This window comes from Solanum verrucosum, unplaced genomic scaffold (genome assembly GCF_900185275.1).
Source record: "Solanum verrucosum unplaced genomic scaffold, falcon-dt-bn FXZP01000118.1, whole genome shotgun sequence".
Taxonomy (NCBI): domain Eukaryota; kingdom Viridiplantae; phylum Streptophyta; class Magnoliopsida; order Solanales; family Solanaceae; genus Solanum; species Solanum verrucosum.
The window spans coordinates 1,669,472-1,689,585 of record NW_026020568.1 but is presented as its reverse complement, the minus strand read 5'-3'; the positions used below and the strand labels follow the sequence as shown (position 1 = coordinate 1,689,585).

At 33.1% G+C, this 20,114-nt stretch overlaps 2 protein-coding genes across 2 annotated transcripts; both read left to right on the top strand.

Moving 5' to 3' along the window:
* The first annotated feature begins 449 nt into the window (after positions 1-449).
* On the top strand, positions 450-12,016 carry LOC125810456 (geranylgeranyl diphosphate reductase, chloroplastic-like). The gene is made up of 2 exons (XM_049489933.1): positions 450-525; positions 11,241-12,016. Exons 1-2 carry the CDS (start codon positions 450-452, stop codon positions 12,014-12,016), a joined length of 852 nt encoding a protein of 283 aa, XP_049345890.1.
* Positions 12,017-18,086: 6,070 nt separating this feature from the next.
* Positions 18,087-19,490, top strand: LOC125810619 (geranylgeranyl diphosphate reductase, chloroplastic-like). The gene has a single exon (XM_049490091.1). It carries the CDS (start codon positions 18,087-18,089, stop codon positions 19,449-19,451), a length of 1,365 nt encoding a protein of 454 aa, XP_049346048.1. The 3' UTR covers positions 19,452-19,490.
* The last annotated feature ends 624 nt before the right edge of the window (positions 19,491-20,114 follow it).

Genomic DNA, 20,114 nt, shown 5'->3' with positions numbered 1-20,114 from the left:
CGCTGACAATTGTGATCTTTAATTTTGGATGTGTACAAGTAGACACTTAAACTTGTATAAAATTTAACAAATTGACACATTCGTCCTACATGGTACCCTGCATGAAAATTTTGTTATTATGTCACGTAGGATACATGTGTCTAGCTACTTGTTTAATTCTATACAAGTTTAAGTGTCTACTTGTGCACGCCCAAAGTTGGAGGGCATAGTTACTAGCTGAAGCCAAGTTAAGGGTCATGTTTATGTATTATGCCTAATTTAAATATTCATAATGAGATGATTTATAATCACACAAACATTTATGACTTGTTTTAGACCAAACGTATATCAAGTTTCATTATTTAATTTGCAGAGGGTAAACTAGAACAGTGGCAAGTTAAAATGTTATATTTGCATTCCATTTATTTTGGCTGAATATTACTACTTCAATACTCTTTGTGGCGGATAAGATGAGAGAAGCAAGACTGGAATGGTTTGGATATGTGCAGAGGAAGTGCAAGAGGGTGGTTATAGAGCCACAGACGGGTAGGACGAAAAAGTATTGGGGAGAACTGATTAAACAGGACATAGCACAACTTCATATATTACCGACGACATACATGACTTTAGCTAAGAAGGAGTGAAGGTTGCGTATTAGGGTAGAAGGTTAGTAGGAATAGAGTGTTGTCTTGTCTTGTCTTGAGAAGGCTTAGAGTCTGTCGTAGGACTATTCATACCCTTATAGTTCTTGTCATACGTTGTTTATTATATTTTGGTTGGTCACTCTTTTTTTTTATTATTATTGCTTTTCTTTTCTTATTGACATATATGCTTTCTCCATTGTTTTCTTCTTCCTTTACTTGGGTTAGATACACTTGAGTCAAGAGTCTTTTGGAAACAATTTTTCTACCTTCACGAGGTAGTGATAAGGTCTACGTACACTCTACCCTCCCCCAAACCCCACTCTATGGAATTTCACTGGATATATTATTGTTGTTGTATATATACTACTAGTTCAACCTAGAGAGAAAAGACTAGCCTTCTATATACATTATTTCTATTTGTATTAGAGTTGCCCAAAGCTAGAAGGAAGATTTCGAGTTGAATATTCCAAGCTTTTGAGTAAGTAAGATGAATGGATTTGTAAGCATGAAAGAACTAGCTAGTTGCATAGATATAGATAGGGGTATACACGGCCGGGTTGGTTCGGGTTTTTCAAATATCAAACCAAACCATTTGTGTCGGATTTTTAAATTTATAAACCAAACCAAACCAATAAAACTCGGGTTTTTCAACCTCGGGTTTTTTCGGGTTTTTCGGGTTTTTCCGGTAAAGTATACATACAAACATATAATTTACTTTGTATTTCAAATATTTCTTTAGTCCTACCAAAATACAACTATTTAAGATGTTTCTTAAAAATATAACACAATATGATATGATTAATGACATTAAAATATCCAACAAAAATAATAATAATAATGAAATCGCGCAAAACAAATATTGCAAATTAACAAGTCATAATGAAAATGATCATAATTTAAAAGTACTAAATCATGCTAAAATTAAGTTTAATAAGTATTAGTTACATGACTAAATATTAAAGGAAATTAAAATTAGATTATGTACTTTAATTGTCTAAATCAATGTAAAACTAAAGAACAAATATTCAATATTATTGTCATTTTTAGTGTTGAATTGATTTTCTTTTTGCATGAGTATTAATTTGATTTTGATTTAAGCTTTATTATAATTACCAACATATGTGGACTATAATTTTTGTTGGTCTATTCATAATTCTAAGTTTCAAACTTGAAATAATATATTAAAAGATAAAAACTATCAAAAAGTATAAGAAATATTTAAAAATTATATCAAAGTAAATATTTTTATGTATAAAATAAAATTTTAAAATTATATATATAATGTCGGGTTAGTTTGGTCTCGGGTTGATTTTTTTTAGTTAAAACCAAACCAACCCAAATATAGTCGAGTTTTTTTTTCAAAACCAAACCAAGTCAAACCAAACCACTAGTGGGGGTTTTTTTTTTGGGTTGACTCGGTTTACGGTTTGATTCGGTTTTCAGTTCGGTTTTATACACCCCTAGATATAGATATAGAAAAAGGTGGAAATTTTTTCACCCTTCGCCAACAAGAAAAGCTTTGGTATAGGAGGTATCTTCAGAAATGAAAATGGAGACTGGATAAATAGGTTACATGAAGGGTCTCCCATTAACTACTGACACAAGAGCATAAGCTCCTATATCTTCCATCCCCATAAATTTTTTCTAGAAGCAAATGAAACTAATGTACAAAGTATTGGGTTTTAAAAGATCTGAATGAAAAATGAAGATTTTTTCGAGAAGATATTAAGAGAAGAAAGGGTGCAATTTGGTTTTAAAAGTTTTGAATGAGAAATGAATTGTTTTTCGAAAAAGACACCAAAAGAAATTCAATTTGGTTTAAAAAAGGTTGTTGGTGTAATACATACCACAAATATAATAAACTACAGTTTAAAATAAAATGAAAAAGCAAATCATTTAGGCTGAGACGCGGATATGTCGCTCTGATTAAGGGGATTCAAGCCCATTGTGGTATAATCTACACCAATACAACAGTATCACTCTTGAATTGTCCTCTTCGGGATACAACAGCCCAACAACATCGTACTACTCAAGCTAACTCCAGATTAGTTTAAGAGTCCAAAGGTCCAAAAAAGGAACGTCATCCTTCAACATATAAATACTCTTTTTTATATAGTCAATGTAGTTGAAGACTTAGGGCCCGTTTGGTCATGCGATATGGTATCATGAGATGAAATTGAAGTTTTGTTTGAACATGCGATATGGAATTTTTGTGTTGTATATTTTCTCATAAACATAAAAATCTTATAAGTTGTAAAACTATTAAAATAGCCCCAATTGTTTATTCAATCTTATCAAATAAACAAAAAATTATAAAATCGCATAACAAATTATTACAAAGTAATTAATTTGTTCTCCACTTAAGTAATTGTTTCATCTAACTTTAATTTAATAAAAAAAATTGAACATAAATTGTAGTGTACCAGTCTTTAATATAATTCTCCCACATAGTACGGACAATTTCCTCACGTTGAACTTGCATTTCTCAATCATGTGACCGAGAAGACGAACCAACATTGTTACTTTGAGCCATTTGTTGGTCAATATCATCAGCAACTATATTTAGCTCATAGACCATAAATATTTCATCACTTTAACAATCGGTTGGTGTGAGTTAAAGTGACTATATGTTGGTGAGAATAATAAATTTTATGTCGGTGAAAATAATAAATTTTAAAAAGTAATGATGTGATTATAAATTTTATTTACATATGAAATATATGGTTAATAGATATAAATGTATGGTTGTTTTAACAAAATATAAACTCGTGGATCAATTTTTGTACTAAAATATCTCAAATTATGATATGGAATTACCATATAATTCTATATCATGGATTTTGGAGAATATGGAATCATATCTCATGATATGGAATCATGAAATGGAATCAGCGTAAAATCGCATGTCCAAACGCTGATTCCATCTCACAATACCATATCATGATATGATATCGCATGGCCAAACGCCTACTTAGAATATTTTCTTTGTCTCAACGCTCTATTTCACTACTACACACTACAATATTTTTTCACACTTGACATATTTCATCTCTCCTACCCAAGGAAGATGCATCACAATTTATAAGAGAAGCAGTCTTTCATGTAATCAATAAGTAGAATGAGGGTTAATTAGTAATGTGGGTAGATGAATATGATAGATGTTACATAAGTTATAAGAAACTAATGGTCATTGAATGGGTTGTGATTTTTTCGATGGATAGAATGTGCTACATAAGGGTGAATTAAAAAAAAATGAAAGCTCTCAACAACAACAACAACAATCACCTACACATGACATCAATTTTAGACTAAAAAAGGCACCCATTTCCAAATTTAATTGACCAAGATAATTGCATTATTATTTTAGATTATCAACCTGAATTTTTGTCCTTTTTTCCTTTATATCAAAAAATAATTCAGGAAGGTTGGACAGTGTTCACCGATTTGTTCAACCGGATTTGGGTTGTGGAATTGAAAGGGTAAAACGAAAGTGGAGTGTTTGTCTGTTTGATGATATATTGTCGGCTGCTTTCATCAGAATTGTAAAATTGTTGTAGGGGAAGCCATTTTTAATTGGAATTTGATTTGGGGGGGCGGGGCGGCTTGATTTGTGAATGGGCGAATTTTTAAATTAATTTAGGTTAATTATAGGGTGACCAATAGATGAGTGTCACGTCATTAATTAATTTATTTATTAGATTTAAATTATGGGCAGTTAAAAAGAAGGGTAGTATAGGATCTATAGGTATGTTAAGGGTATTTGGGGCCAATAGATGGACGAAGGGTAATTTTATACTATTTTCAATAGTTTAAGTATATTTTAAGCCCTTTTCCGTTTACTTAAATGGATCACTCATAAGTCATAGGTAAATATGAACTGATCTATTTTAAAAGCTCATATAAATATGAACAAAATAGGTAAAATGTGAAAATCCAACTCATAGATCACTCACTTATAATAAAAAGGAAAAGTTGTATGAAATAGCAAACTATTAATTTAAATTAAATGTTATAGTCATAGTTTATTTTAATTGCAATTCGCAGCAAACATCCCCTTTTTTTGTCATCTGATGTTGTATACAATTAGTCATTTTCGGTATACAATTAGTCATTTATACATGTCGGTATAAAATGTATAAAATACGTTTATGTTTGTATAACGCGAGAGAAAAGTGTATATACAAATACAAATTCATATATTTTCGTCATATACACTTATAATTATACAAATACAGATCTTATTATACAGATTACAATGTATAAATAAATTTATACAAAACTGAACAATTTGTATAAAATTGGATGTTTGTAGCGAATTATTCAAATTAAAAGCTCCATAACAAACATAAATTTTGTTATGAAGCGCAATTATGCAAACTATAGTTATAACATACAAATATGATTTTTATTTTTGTTATATGTGAACGTTGCTCTAATAAAAATCACTAATTGCACTAAAAAATATATTTATTATTTAAAGAAGCAAGCACTGTTGAGGTGGAGGTGAGACGAGGACAAGAAAACTAAACTTCTTTTTAATTTGTTGAATTTAAAAAAAAAAAAAAATTGGGGCTGGTGGGGGTAGGGATCCAGGTGAGGGTAGGGTGGGGGTGGGGGGTTAAAAAATATTAATTTTTTCCTTGATTTTTTTTTTTACAAAAATTGTGGGTAGGGTAGGGTGGGGTAGAGGGTCCAGGTAGGGGGTAAGGTGGGGGTAGAGGGTCCAGGTAGGGGCTAGGGTGGAGGTGGGAGGTGTGAAAAAAAAATTAACTTTTTTTTTGAAAAAAAATTTCGGAGAAGGGCCTAAAATGCCCTTTAAGTATCTGAATTGGTATAAAATTACCCTCTATCCACCTTTTGGCCTTAAAAAACCCATGTCGTCCACCTTTTGGCTAAAAAATACATTTAATGTTAATCCTTTGGCTCATATTTGCCCTTAATTTTAATAGCTTTCTTAAAGTTGAATTATTAAATATTTATTTAGTAAGTTGCTTAATGTGATTGGTCCAAATTTAAACTCTTCTCAAATAAATAATAAAAATCATATTTTTAAAATTTTATTTTTTTTATAAAACCACATATGATTCATATTTTGACGTGATACACTTGAAAATAATATTGAAAAATTTCAGGATATCTTCCTATTGGCCTATTTTTAATCAACTCCCAACTTATTATAATGGAACCCAAGTCATAAATGAGGATCCAACTAAAATTCATACTCACCCCGACTGATTGTTCATCTAAAAAAATTATTATTTTTATTAATATAAAATTTTCTATCAATTATCCAAATGTCTTGTTCATTTTCTCTTTTATTCTCTTTTTTAAATCTCTTATTCTTAATTAAGATATCTGGGACTCAAACTTGAATTGAACTCACATGTTTATGTATTCTTTTAATTTGTATTATTTATATGGTGGGATGAGGCTGAGAATAAGAGAAATAATTATTTTTATCCTTTTATTTTGAAATTTGGGTACACACAAAAGAAAAATGTGATATTCGTACATATTTGCTTAATCAAGTCATCTTTTATTGAACTAATTATTTCTATATGAATGCATCGTTATTTTCCTCCTTTTTTCTCTCTTGTTTGTCATAAATTGAAAAAAATAAAATTTCAAATGGTGGAAAAGTTCCAACTATCAAAAAAAATGAAAGAGATAAGAAGTGGGGGGTGGGGGTGTAGAGAGTAGATGCCTAACCTTTTTTTTTTTAATGGAGTGTAAATTTGGGAACGGAGGTTTTAGGGTTCTTTTTATATTGGGGCGGACGGGTTTAGTTAAAAGTGGGTGGGTTTAAAATTATATTAAATAATTAAATTGCAACCAATGGTTGAGCGCCACGTAATTAAAAGGATTATTTAATTATTTTAAATGGTGCTCCGTTAATGAAGTGGCTAAAATTGGACCCAAAGGTGGATGGGGAGGGTATTTGTGAACCAATAGGTGGATGGAGAGGGTATTTGGGAGCCAATAGGTGGATGAGGGGTAGTTATGTACCATTTTCAATACTTCGAGGGTATTTTAGGCCCTTTTCCGTTCAAAATAAAGTCAATCATGTGAGTTTATATATTAAGTAATTTCAATAGTGCCCTCCATCCATCTTATGAGTATGGTCCGTTAGACATAAGGGTATTTTTGAGCCAATAGGTGGACGTCAGGGGTATTTAAGGCTGAAAGTTGGATGGAAGGTAATTTTGTACTAATTCAAATACTTGAGGGGTATTTTAGGTCCTTCTCCGTTTTTTCTTTAAAAAAATTGTGGGTGGGGCGGTTGTAGGGCATCCGGGTGGGGGCTAGGGTGGAAGTGGGGGATGTGAAAAAAATTAACTTTTTTTTTGAAATATTTTATTTTTATTTAAAAAAATTGGGGGTAGGTGGGGTAGGGGGTCTAGGTGGAGGGCGAAAGAAAATTAATTATTATTTTTTTGATTTTTTTATTTTTAAAAAAATTATGGATTGTGTAGGGATAAGGGGCCCGATGGGGAAGGGTGGAAGTTGGGAGGGGGGTGTAATTTTTTCTTTTAAAAAAATTGTGGGTGAGGTGGGAGTAAGGTGGAGGTGGGGGGTGCGAAAATATTACTCCCTCCATCCTATTTTATGTGGCATCATTTCCTTTTTGGTCAGTCTCTAAAAAAATGTAACATTTTCTTATATGGTAACGTATTTAAAGGTACATTTATTCTTGGCATAATACATATATTGGCCCTTAAACTTGGCTTCAAATTTTAACTTTGACCTTTAACTTTGTAAGTGCACAAATAGGCACTTTAACTATCCAAAACTTAAACAAAAAAAACACTCGGATCCTACCTGGCAAAATGCGTGAAATACACTCAAATTAGGCGCGTCAGATGTAAAAATCCAGGGGGTTAACAGTAAAAAAAAAAGCATTGAAAGGACAATTAAACCCTTTTTATATTTTTTTCAACAATTTTCCCCTCTTTTTTGCATTATTTGTTGTTCACTGCAAAATGCAAGTGACATTTAATAAAAAATTTTGTTATTACGAAAAAAAATTATAATGAAGTTTTTTTTTTGGCAAGAAGGAAAAAGGAAAACGTGTAGTACTAAATTTTTTTTTGAGATTCAATCAATTTTTTTTGTCTTTGAAATATTTCTAGCTGTTAATTACTGTAATTTATAGTACTTTCTAAGAAATTTTCAAATAATATATATTATTTCATTTGTCCGAATTTATGCGTCACGGGTAAAATTTGAAGAGTCAATCAGATCTTTTATATATTTTTATATCTTCTAAATATTTAAGTAATTAATTATCATGATTTATAATATTTAATACAATTATTTAGTATGGTAAAAGAAATTTAAAAGAAACACGCATCCTTCAATAGTAAAATATGGGTCCCCCTTTTTTTTTACAGGTTGACCTCCTGCATGTATAGTCTTTTTTTGTCCAGAAGGAAAAAGGAACACGTGTCGACCCCAAGGTCCTCTCTATTCCCGCTTATTATATTATATACTAGTGATGAAGAGCCTGTGCTAATAATTAATTTAAAAGTTAATTTTTAACTGACGTTAAATAAATAGTTTTAAATTTTAAATTTGAATAAATTATATATATTTATATGGTAGTAAACGTTCATGTTAACTCTAAAATGAATACATCACTATTAATAAAGCTTGAAGTTTAAAGAAAAATCCTTAAATGACCAAAATAACCCTTAAACTCAATTTTAATCACAGAAAGCATACATGTCCACGGTGTGGTGGCTGATTCATCAACTAATTTTTTGTATGTTTTTTCAAAAATATTTTAGTTGCTAATTTGTTATAATTTATAAAAATCATTAACGTCATTTTCGAATAACTTATAGTATTGTTAACTTTCAATAATATATATTGTTCCATCTATTCAAATTCATGTGTCACCAATAGAATTTCAAGAGTCAACAAAAAATTTTCTAAAAAATATATATTTTAATTATGTTTTATAGTACTTTAAATATAACGTATAGTGTGTTTGTAGGCTCTTATTAGATTGAAAAAATATTTTAAATTAGTAATTATTGTAATTAATAGTGTATATTACGTAATTTTCAAATTTGTAATAAAAATTTTAAAATATTAAGTCTAATAATTTATAGCATCTTAAATGTAATCTTTGAATACACATAAATTAAAAAAAAGAAATAAGACAAATAAATTATAAATTGAATAATTGACATCTTCAAATATTAATTTACCACAAAATGAAAGTGAAGGAAGAAGTTGTGGGGCAGAAATAAAGAGAAGGGAATGGAATTAGTGAGGTGGGGTCCATATCCATTAAAAGAGATTGAAATAAATGCATGACAAATTGAAAAGGTGTCAAATAGACAGGAAAACGGGCCCACATGCATTGAATAGTTGGCAGCCATTGAGTGGGTCACTAATACACGTAGGAGCGTTTGCATTTCACGCTTTTGGCTCCGAAAAATCACGTGTTTATTTATTTAAAGGTAGGATAGTTAAAGTGTTTATTTGTGCATTATGAAAGTTGGAGGTCAAAGTTAAAATTTGAAGCCAAGTTTAGGGGTCAATATATGTATTATGCCTTTATTCTTTTACCCTTGTTGGTCCCACTTAATCTTAAAATAATACTCTAATACATTTATGAGGAGAAAGAAAAGTGAGTCTACTTTTTAAAGGGCAATTTGATAAATATTTTAAAGTCTTCATTTATTTCTTAAACTCCGTACCCGGTCAAATATTACCACATAAAATGGGACGGAGAGAGTAATGTATTTGGCTGCAGGAGATTAAATTTGGTTAGAATTATTTTATCAAAATTATATTTGACTAAATTTATATTTGCTCATATTTTATATAGATCGATCTGTAATTCAACCCATTTTGCACAATATATATTCAATTCATCCAAATTCGATACAATCCAACCATTTGTCAACCTTACATGCATTATTGACATAATGGATTTTCATGTATAAATAGTACACACCTCAATACAAATTCATGGTATTAGTAATGCACACCTCAATAGTAGATGAAGTGTATAACAAATGTACATAAACTAAAAAGGTATATAAATATGTTACTCCCTCTGTCCCAATTTATATGACTTACTTTTCTTTTTAATCAGTCCCAAAAAGAATGACACATTTATATATAAAGTAACAATTTAACTATAAAATGTTCATTTTACCCTTAATGAAATGATTTCCAGCCACACAAATTTCTATCATTCATTTTAGATCACAAGTTTTAAAAGTCTCCCTTCCTTTCTTAAACTTCGTGCCGAGTTAAAGTACCTCACATAAAATGGGACGGAGGGAGTATTTAACTTGGTTTCAGCTGACATTTATGTCCTCAAACTTTTGATGGGCACAAACAGGCACATTAACTAGTATAAAATTAAACAAATAGACACATGTGTCATATGTGACGTCCTATATGACAATTGGTGTCCTACGTGAAATCCTATGTGTATTATGTCACGTAGGATGCATATGTCTATTTGTTCAATTTTATACAAGTTTAAGTGTCTATTTTTTGTGCACACCCAAAGTTAAAGGGCACATGTGCCAACTAAAGTTAAGTTAATAAAGGATATATTTATGTATTATGTCAACTAAAAAAATGTACCATACAAAATACTACTAAGACACAACTAATATACTCATTATTTTTTGGCATAATACATAAATATGACTTTTAACTTAGATTCAATTGGTAGTTATGCCCTCCAATTTTTGGTATACATGAATAGACACTTAAACTTGTATAAAATTGAACAAGTAGACACACATATTGTACGTGACATAATACATGTAGGATGTCACGTAGTACACAGAATTGTTATGTAGGGTGTCAATTGCCATGCATGATGAATGTGTTTATTTATTCAATTTTATACAAGTTTAAGTGTATACTTATGCATATCCAAAATTAAAGGTCATTGTAAATTGAAATCAAGTACCTTAGCATCTTTACCTTTTTTGTTATATATATATATATATAAATAATCCATTATAACCTTACAAGCATTGTCAATCTTGAAATCATTAATTCCTAAAAATCCTTTTTATTAGAAATGACCACACAAATATCCCTTCTTCACCCTCTTCAACGTCCCCCACTTCAACTGATCAAAAACCCCAACCCACAAAAGCAATGCCATCTTTTCAAACGAGAGAAAAGAAATCTAGTTGTCTATGTAGGAATTGCAAGAAAACAGTAAAGAGATAGTTTTAGAAATTTTCTGTGTATTCATCATCTTCTAAATACATGTATATATACAGCTATGTGGAAATCAAAAGAACATTTTATTCCTAACTGACTGTACAGGTGTCCTACTACTATTTGCTAATTCAATAACAAACTTTATTCTCTTAACAATGTCTAGGAAAAGAAAGAAAAAGGATAAAATAGACAATCTAGCTGAAATTACTTCTAGGTATTATTAAGTTGGGCCTATATTCAAATTTGTATTTCGAGGCCCAGTCTGAGGAAGCCCAAATGTCTTCCCAGTCTGAGAAAGCCCAAATGTCTTGCCTCCACTCGTGTGCTTTGAGACATTCCGACAAATCCTAGGGTTCTTCTTCTTTACTTGTTTGTCCTCATTCTCTTTGCTGCATTTCTCCATTGAAGGTAAAGAAGAAGAAATCGGAACTGAAATCTCAACAGTCTCTAAACTTCAAGCAGCTGTTATTGGCGGCGGCCCAGCTGGGTCGTCAGCTGCAGAAGCTCTTGCGACCGGTGGAGTCGAAACTTTCCTCTTTGAACGCAGCCCAACTACAACCAAGCCATGCGGCGGCGCCATTCCACTATGCATGCTCAGCGAGTTCTCAATACCTTCCCACCTCATTGATCGTCGTGTCACTCAGATGAGAATCATTTCTCCTTCAAGCATCGTCACCGATCTCAGCAAAACCCTTAAACCCCACGAGTTCATCGCCATGCTCCGGCGAGAAGTGCTCGACTCATTCCTCCGGCAGCGGGCTGAATCTAGCGGCACCACTCTTCTCAAAGCCCTTGTCACCAACCTCGTGGTCCTCACATCCACACGAGAGCCGTACGTCATTCACTACACCATGGATAACTGCCAACATCAGCTCGCCGTCGATGACATCATTGGCGCCGATGGAGCCAATAGCCGTCTAGCTAAATCGATCAATGCTGGAAATTACACTACTGCCATTGCTTACCAAGAGAGGATCAAATTACCCGAGGACAAAATGGGGTATTACGAAAACGTGGCTGAGATGTACATAGGAAATGACGTGTCACCCGATTTTTACGCGTGGGTATTTCCCAAATGCGACCACGTGGCAGTGGGGACAGGCATGATGTGCTCAAAACCTTATATCAAATCATTTCAGGTATCAAAGCACGAGTCAAATCAAAGATCGAAGGCGGAGAAGTGATTAAAGTAGAGGCTCATCCAATACCGCAACATCCGCGTCCTATTCGGTTTCGTGGACGGGTTGCTCTGGTAGGGGATGCAGCAGGATACGTGACAAACTGTTCAGGCGAAGGAATATATTTCGCGGCAAAAAGTGGAAGAATGTGTGGGTAAGCAATAGTGAAGGCCTCAGAAGGCGGAGAAAACATGATCAATGAAGATGATCTAAAGAGGGAATACTTAAGAAAGTGGGATGACAAGTATTTTACAACATTCAAGTTCTTGAATTTGTTGGAAAAAGTGATTTATGGTAGCAATGCAGCAAGGGAAGCATTGGTGGAGTTGTGTAGAGATGAATATGTGCAGAGGATGACATTTGATAGCTACTTCTATAAGAAATTAGCTAGTGGGAATAGGTGGGAAGATGCTAAAATTGCCATAAACACAATTTCAAGTTTGGTCAGGTGTAATTTTCTAGGGCGAGAAATGGATGGATCTGCCCAAAACATTCTCTCGCGGATATTTTAGGTATAATACATAAATGTGTCATTTAATTTGGTCTCATTTCACATTTATATATGTCCTTCAACTTTTGGTGTGTATAAGTACACATTTAAACTTGTATAAGATTGAACAAGTAGACACGTAAATCCTATGTGACATAACACACGTAGGATGCCACGTATGTGTTTATTTGTTCAATTTTATTCAAATTTAAATGTCTACGTGTACACACCTAAAGTTGGAGAGCATAAATATGAATTAATGAGACAAGTTAAAAGGGCATATTTTACTTGGTCATGTTTATTAGTATGTCATTGCTGCATGTGTAACCAATAAGTCTATCTATATGTACGCCTTTTCATTACGTAATAAGACTACATTCTCATAATCCTAATATATGCTAAGCATATAAGATAAGGACCTTTAGCACCTGCTGGAATTTGATCAAATATGTGATTTAATATAGATTGGTCCAATGTTGTGGACAATCTTGCAAGGTAATCAGCCACTTTGTTGGACTCCCTGTAACTTTGTCTGTCAAGTTAGCAGTGTCTTCTATAATAGTCTGAAAATGTGTTAAATTTTTATTATTGAGTAAGGAATGAATATCCTGCATAATGTTCAATCGGCGATCAAGCCTAGTGTTGCTTGTGGCTTTTTCTATTTCGACTTGGATTGAAATTACTGGGCAGGAAAGAAAATGATTCATTCGAATCGACATGAAAGTCCAATTACATTGCTAAATTTCATGTTGTATACATTTGAAAGAGGTTAACCACCTTGCTTCTCTCATGGTACACTCCTCTTTCTGCCAAGCCCCTTTTATCCTTGGTCCACAAAGAAATAATATAGAACTGGTGTCAACAATATATCTAAGTTCGAATCACTAACTAATACTAACTTAATATAATTTTATTCTATATATAAAAGTTTTCAACTTTTACGAGTGAAACTCCAGAATTATGTCCCATAACTCGAACTTATACAACTAGACTAGAACTCCATAAAAGGATAGTGTCCTAGAGTCCAGTAAAATATTGGAGTTCATACTTTGAAGTTACATAGTTGAAATTGTTTGGTTTTAAAAGGTGTGAATAAAAAATAAAGGGTTGTAACTTTTTCGACGAGTTACGACTTTTTGAAGGATTGTGACTTTTTGGAAAGGTTGTGACTTTTTTAAAGAGTTGTGACCTTTCCGATAAAGCACAATAAACACATGTTCATATCATCCTTTGTTATCTATAAATAGAGGGATTTCTCACATTTTTTAAACAACAAATTCTCTTAACTTCTTTTTAGTCTACACAAACAAATTCTAGTGTACTTTACTGTCTTTGAGTGGTTCGCTGACACCGTGATTTTAGGTACCAATACACCGTGGTTTTAGGGGTTACTCGAATGGTAAGCACCTTCTATCTCAAATATATTCCTAAATATGATGAGTTCGAATCATCAATGGAGTCATTACTTTTGTTCTCTGCTTATTCTTATTATAACAACCCTCTACAGGACATATGTGTTGTTGTTAATGACTCTCAGGCTTCAGGTTAATCCCCCTTCTATAATACTTATTTGTTTCAGAATGAGGCATAGGTTTTTTGTATATATGTTGTATGATCTAAGTCATCTGCTAGCTCTTATTATTAAAAGGGAAATGGCCTGATATACCAATTATATAACTTTATCATTTAGAATTAATATACTCTCGTTATGAAAATGACTGATCATTTATACTCTATTGTTATACAATGACTCACATATATAATTCGAACTCATAAGTCTTATAACCCCATTTATATGAACAAAACAAAATTTGATTACTTTCAACATGAAAGGAGATAAGAGTGTTGCAAGTTAATTTGCTCAGCATGTGACATGGACTTGAGACTAAAAGAGTTTCCTCTATCTTGTGTAACAATAATTTCATGGAGAAGACCATTTTTGTTCTCTTTAATGTGGTATTAGTTGCTAATTAAACCTTTGCCTTGGATATCTACTCAATTGAGGAAATAAGATGTCATTATTTCATAACAATATTTCTTAAATACATGGTACTTTAAGGAATACATGCATTGGTGTGTAAGACACTTCGATCTTGGAGCTGAGTATGAAAGTGAAAGTTAGCAAGATTTGGGCTACCGAGGTTCGCACATCCCAATGGATTTTTGAATATTGCTTCTGAAAATTTTGTACTTTTCTTTCTAATTTTTTTATGTGCATATTTAATGAAGAGAACTACAAGGGAGTGAAAGTTGTAAGTGCTAATGATAGTGCTAACATCATTGAGAAGATTCATTGTAGCAAAGTCAGAACGGAAATTGTGACTATGTTTCACGATTGGTGAGGAAATAGAAACCACGAATATCGTTGATGTTAGATTGTTTCTTTATTAATCCAAATCTAAACGCGTCAATTTTCTTCACTTTTTATTTATTTATGGAGAACTTATATTTAATATTTGGATGGGAGTTTAGTACTTTTTTATTCGGTGACGGTTTTCTGAATATTTTGGCAGCAAACGTTTTTCCTTCTTAGCATGTTCAGAAAATTTACACTTTAAGTTTGATCATTTCTTCCTACAGTTCATCTAATTAAGTTGAAAAATTAGTATTCTCTTAGCTTCTCATATCATATGTATATTTGATCAAAGTTAACATTGCTTCTTATACACGTATAACTGAGTTTATTCAATTGTTAAGTTTGAATTTTCTTTACAACATTTCATCTTTTTGAATAAAAATTTCAAATATGCATCAACTTACATGTTGGGCCCATGCTGACACGACCGTACCAATTTAATTTTACTCATATTGTAAGACTAAGGGATTGTATATCAAGTAAAAAGATGTTCTTAAATAGTCAATAATTCGGGACGAAAATAATAATTTACACCTAATTCATGGTGTTTTTAATAATTCTCTCTTTTTCAAAAATATAATAAAAATTAAATCAATTTTTAAATTTCTAAGATCAAATAAAATAAAATAAAATCTAAAACTTCCTACTTCAATGTTATCAAAATTCAAATGGCACTTTCTTCAACGCACTGTTCTTCCACTTTCTACTTCAAAGTCATGTGGTAAATTACAAGATTGCAAACCTTTTGTGTCCACCATATTCACCTACTAAACTCACTAAAGTTAAAACCCCAAACATTAAAATAAACAAAAGTTCAGTTCTTTATAGTATTAAGGTAAAAGGGTGTAGTGGGCCCTTATACTTGTATGTGTTTGTATTATAAATCCTTCTATTTAATTAGTTGTCAATTGAACTCTTAAACTCAATCAAAATGAGCTTTTTAAACCCCTCCAACCATGTGTGTAGCTCACTCTCCTTTACATAAATGACATGTCATATCCACATCAGATATATTAATGTCATGTCATAATTTTTTTTAAATTATTTATCAAAATTGTTTAATTAAAGGTAAAATAATAAATATTTAATTATATTTTTTAAAGTAAAACCTATTACATTTTCTCCAATTTCCACTGTTTCACGCCCAAGTCGTCGCCATTTTTGCAGGCGAAATCACACATATTTTTTCTGCCTTCATCTCCGCCGCATATTATCACCATTTTCCTTTCCTCCTCCAACCTCCACAAAACCAACAACCTAAGTCACCGCACCATATCTAGCCGAACACCATCACCATTTTCGCCTTCATCTCCGCCGCACACCATCACCATTTTCGCCGCCATGGTTAGATCCTCGCAGCCTCACCCGCCTCGTTCTCCTTTTTGCTGACCAGCCGCGCCTCTCTCTCTCTCTCTCTCCCTCCACTGCGTATCAGTGGTGTCCGGCGAGCTCCATCAGCGCCGCTCTCTCCCTCCTTCGGTGAATTAGTGGACTCAAGGAGATGCTCAAGATCATCTAGATGAAAATAGATTGTGAAAAAGAAAGAAAAGGGATTGGGCTGGGTATGGATATGACTGCAAGGAGGTGTAATGGGTGAAGAAGAAGGATTTTTTTAATTAATGGTTTTAAAAAATATTTCTTTTATAATTTTTAATATTTTTTTTAAGTAAAAATGTTCCTCACTCGCCTTAATAGGCGTATAGTTACATGTTTTTGCCAACTCAGACATCTATTGTCACATAAGCATGGTCAATGGTCAGAGCGGTTTGTTAAATTGTGTTTTATTGAGTTCAAGGGTTCAATTGACAAACGGATAAGTAGAAGGATTCACAATACAAACTCATACAAGGACAAGGGTCCACCAGACCATTTTGCCTAGTATTAATCTTAGCATCTTTATCTTTTAGATGAAATGGTCTGATGGATCCCTGTACTTGTATCCGTTTGTATTCTGGACCCTTTTACTTAACCATTTGTCAACTGAACCCTTAGATTCAATTAGAATGAAACTTTTTAGCCCCTCCAACCATGTGTGTAGTTCACTTTCCTTTACATAAATGACATGTCATATCCATGTCATATATATTAGTGTCATGTCATAATTATTTCATAATTATTTTTTAAAATTATTAACCAAAATTATTTTATAAAAGGTATTATATACTCTTCATATGTTAATAAATGTCCGTAAAATTTTATTTATTAACCAAAATTATTTTAAATGAAAGGTAACCAAAATTTGATTCTCCATATAATATGTTTTAATAAAAGGTAACATATACTCTTCATACTCGTCATATGTATAATTTAATTAAACAAAATTATTTAATAAAAGGTAACATATATCTTCATATAAAAATTTTAATAAATGTTAAAAGAGACGTAAAAATTATTAGTGCCATTTCATTCTCCTCATTCACTGTTCACGGCCAAAATCAATCAGAGAAGTCATCGTCGTCGTCATGGCCATTTTGCCGGCGAAATCGCATATACTCTCTCCCTCACCTATCTTCATCTCCGCCGCACACCATCACTATTTTCCTTTCCTCCTCCAACCTCCACAAAATCAACAACCTAAGCTACCGCACCACTAGATCTGCCCGAGAAACCTCTTCGTCACCATGACCTCGCACCCTCACCCAGCTCGTTCTCCTCTCCACTGACCAGTGCCGCCTTTCTCTCTCACTCCATTGCAAAGTAGTGGTCTTCGGCGTGCACCATCAGCGCCGCTTTCTCCCTTCACGGTTAATCAGTGGACTCAAGATGTGCCTAAGATCTGATAAATTTATGTTAATAGATTGTGGAGAAGAAGAAAAAAGGGGTGGGTATGAGATGAAAATGGCTGAAAAGGACCGAATAGTGGGTGAAGAAGAAAGAAGGATTTTTTTAATTAATTGTTTTTAAAAAGATTATTTCTTTTATAATTTTAATATTTTTTAACCCAAAAATGTTATTCACGATCACTTAAAGAAGCGTGTAGTTACACATATTTATCAACTCAGACATTCTAATGCCACATAAGTTTGGTCAATGATCAAAGAAATTTGTTACATTGTATTTTATTTAGTTTAATGATCCAGATAACAAATGTGTAAGTAAAAGGATCCAGAATACAAAGTGATACAAATATTTCGCCTATCTTTTAATAAGTTTATATAATATCACTATAGTTAACCTACCACCATTGCCAAATCTCAAACCTTCTAAAAAAAAACCCTTTTTTATCAGCAATGGCCGCCCAAACATACCTTCATCTTCACCCTCTTCGATGTCTGCCATTTCCACTCAGGATCCAAAACCCACAAAACCAAACCCATCATTTCAAACAAAAACCCAGAAATCCAGTCGTCTGCAAGCTTCGAGTAGCTGTAATCGGCGGCGGTCCAGCTGGGTCTTCAGCTGCAGAAGCTCTAGCCACTGGCGGAATCGAAACTTTCCTCTTTGAACGAAGTCCAGCTACAGCCAAGCCATGCGGCGGCGCCATTCCACTATGCATGCTCGACGAATTCTCAATACCTTTAAATCTCATCGATCGCCGCGTCACTCAGATGCGAATCGTTTCTCCGTCAAATCTCGTCGTCGATTTCGGTAAAACCCTAAAACCCCATGAATTCATCGCAATGCTCCGGCGAGAAGTGCTCGATTCATTCCTCCGGCAGCGGGCTGAATCTAGCGGCGCCACTCTTCTCAAAGCACTGGTCACCAACCTCGTGGTCCCCACATCCACACGCGAGCCGTACGTCATTCACTACACCATGGATAACTGCCAGCATCAGCTCGCCGTCGATGTCATCATCGGCGCCGACGGAGCCAATAGCCGTGTAGCTAAATCGATCAAAGCTGGAAATTACACTACTGCCATTGCTTTCCAAGAGAGGATCAAATTACCCGAGGACAAAATGGGGTATTACGAAAATTTAGCTGAGATGTACATAGGGAATGACGTGTCACCCGATTTTTACGCTTGGGTGTTCCCTAAATGCGACCACGTGGCAGTGGGGACGGGGACGGTCTGCTCAAAATCCGATATCAAATCACTTCAACACGCTATTAGAGCACGAGTCAAACCAAAAATCGAAGGCGGGAAAGTGATCAAAGTAGAAGCTCATCCCATACCAGAGCATCCGCGCGCGGTTAGGGTCCGCGGACGTGTCGCTCTAGTAGGGGACGCAGCCGGATACGTAACAAAATGTTCGGGCGAAGGAATATATTTCGCGGCGAAAAGCGGAAGAATTTGTGGGGAAGCAATCGTGAAGGCTTCAGAGGGTGGAGAGAATATGATCAATGAAGACGACTTGAAAAGGGAATATTTAAGGAATTGGGATGACAAGTATTTTACTACATTCAAGTTCTTGGATGTGTTGCAAAAAGTGTTTTATGGTAATAATGCAGCAAGGGAGGCATTGGTGGAGTTGTGTGGAGATGAATATGTGCAAAGGATGACATTTGATAGCTATTTGTATAAGAATTTGGCTAGTGGGAATAGGTGGGAAGATGCTAAAATGGTGATGAACACAATTTCAAGTTTGGTTAGGTGTAACATTATGGGGAGAGAAGTGGAAGCATCTGCCCAAAAAATTCTCTCAAGAGTATAGGTTATCTTAGTAGTCAAATATTTCAATTTGGTTTATGTTTACTATTATGTCATTTGTTGTATGTGTAACCAAGCTAGACTCTATGTATGTGTTTTCATTACATCTTATTTCCTCTTGTCTTAATCTATGGTAAGGAAATATTTAATTTTGATTATAAATTAAATAGAGTATCTCTCTTCTTCTTCTATTTTAAATTTTATTATATTAATATTCAATTTACATTTGGTTTACTTTATGAACAATTTCTTCAATAATAATTTGAATTGATTTTACTTAGGGCCTGTTTGGAAGGACACCCTGATAATTGAATTTAATGTAATTAAGTGTAATTACATTGTCTGTCATGTTTAGTTGGACATGTAATTACTTGATCAACAGTTAATTGGTGTAATTGACAGGGGTAATTACATTCTACAATTCACGAGACTGTGAATTGCTGGTAATTACATGGTGTAATTATAAGTTGATTACTTTTTAATTTTTTTTTTTATTTCTATTTTTAATTTTTTGTTTTAATTTTTTTTACTTCTATTATTTTAAGTTCTTTTTTAATTTTTATTATTCTAAAAGTTTGTTTTTTATTTTATATTATTATATTTCATTTTCTTCTTATTCTCAACCTTACTTTACGTGATTCTATGCAATTTTTTCGTATTATTTATT

Coding starts and splice junctions, on each gene's coding strand:
- LOC125810619 (XM_049490091.1), top strand. CDS start 18,087: ATGGCCGCCCAAACATACCTTCATCTTCACCCTCTTCGATGTCTGCCA.
- LOC125810456 (XM_049489933.1), top strand. CDS start 450: ATGAGAGAAGCAAGACTGGAATGGTTTGGATATGTGCAGAGGAAGTGC. Junction 526..11,240: donor GGTTATAGAGCCACAGACGG/GTAGGACGAAAA, acceptor TCTCCATTGAAG/GTAAAGAAGAAGAAATCGGA.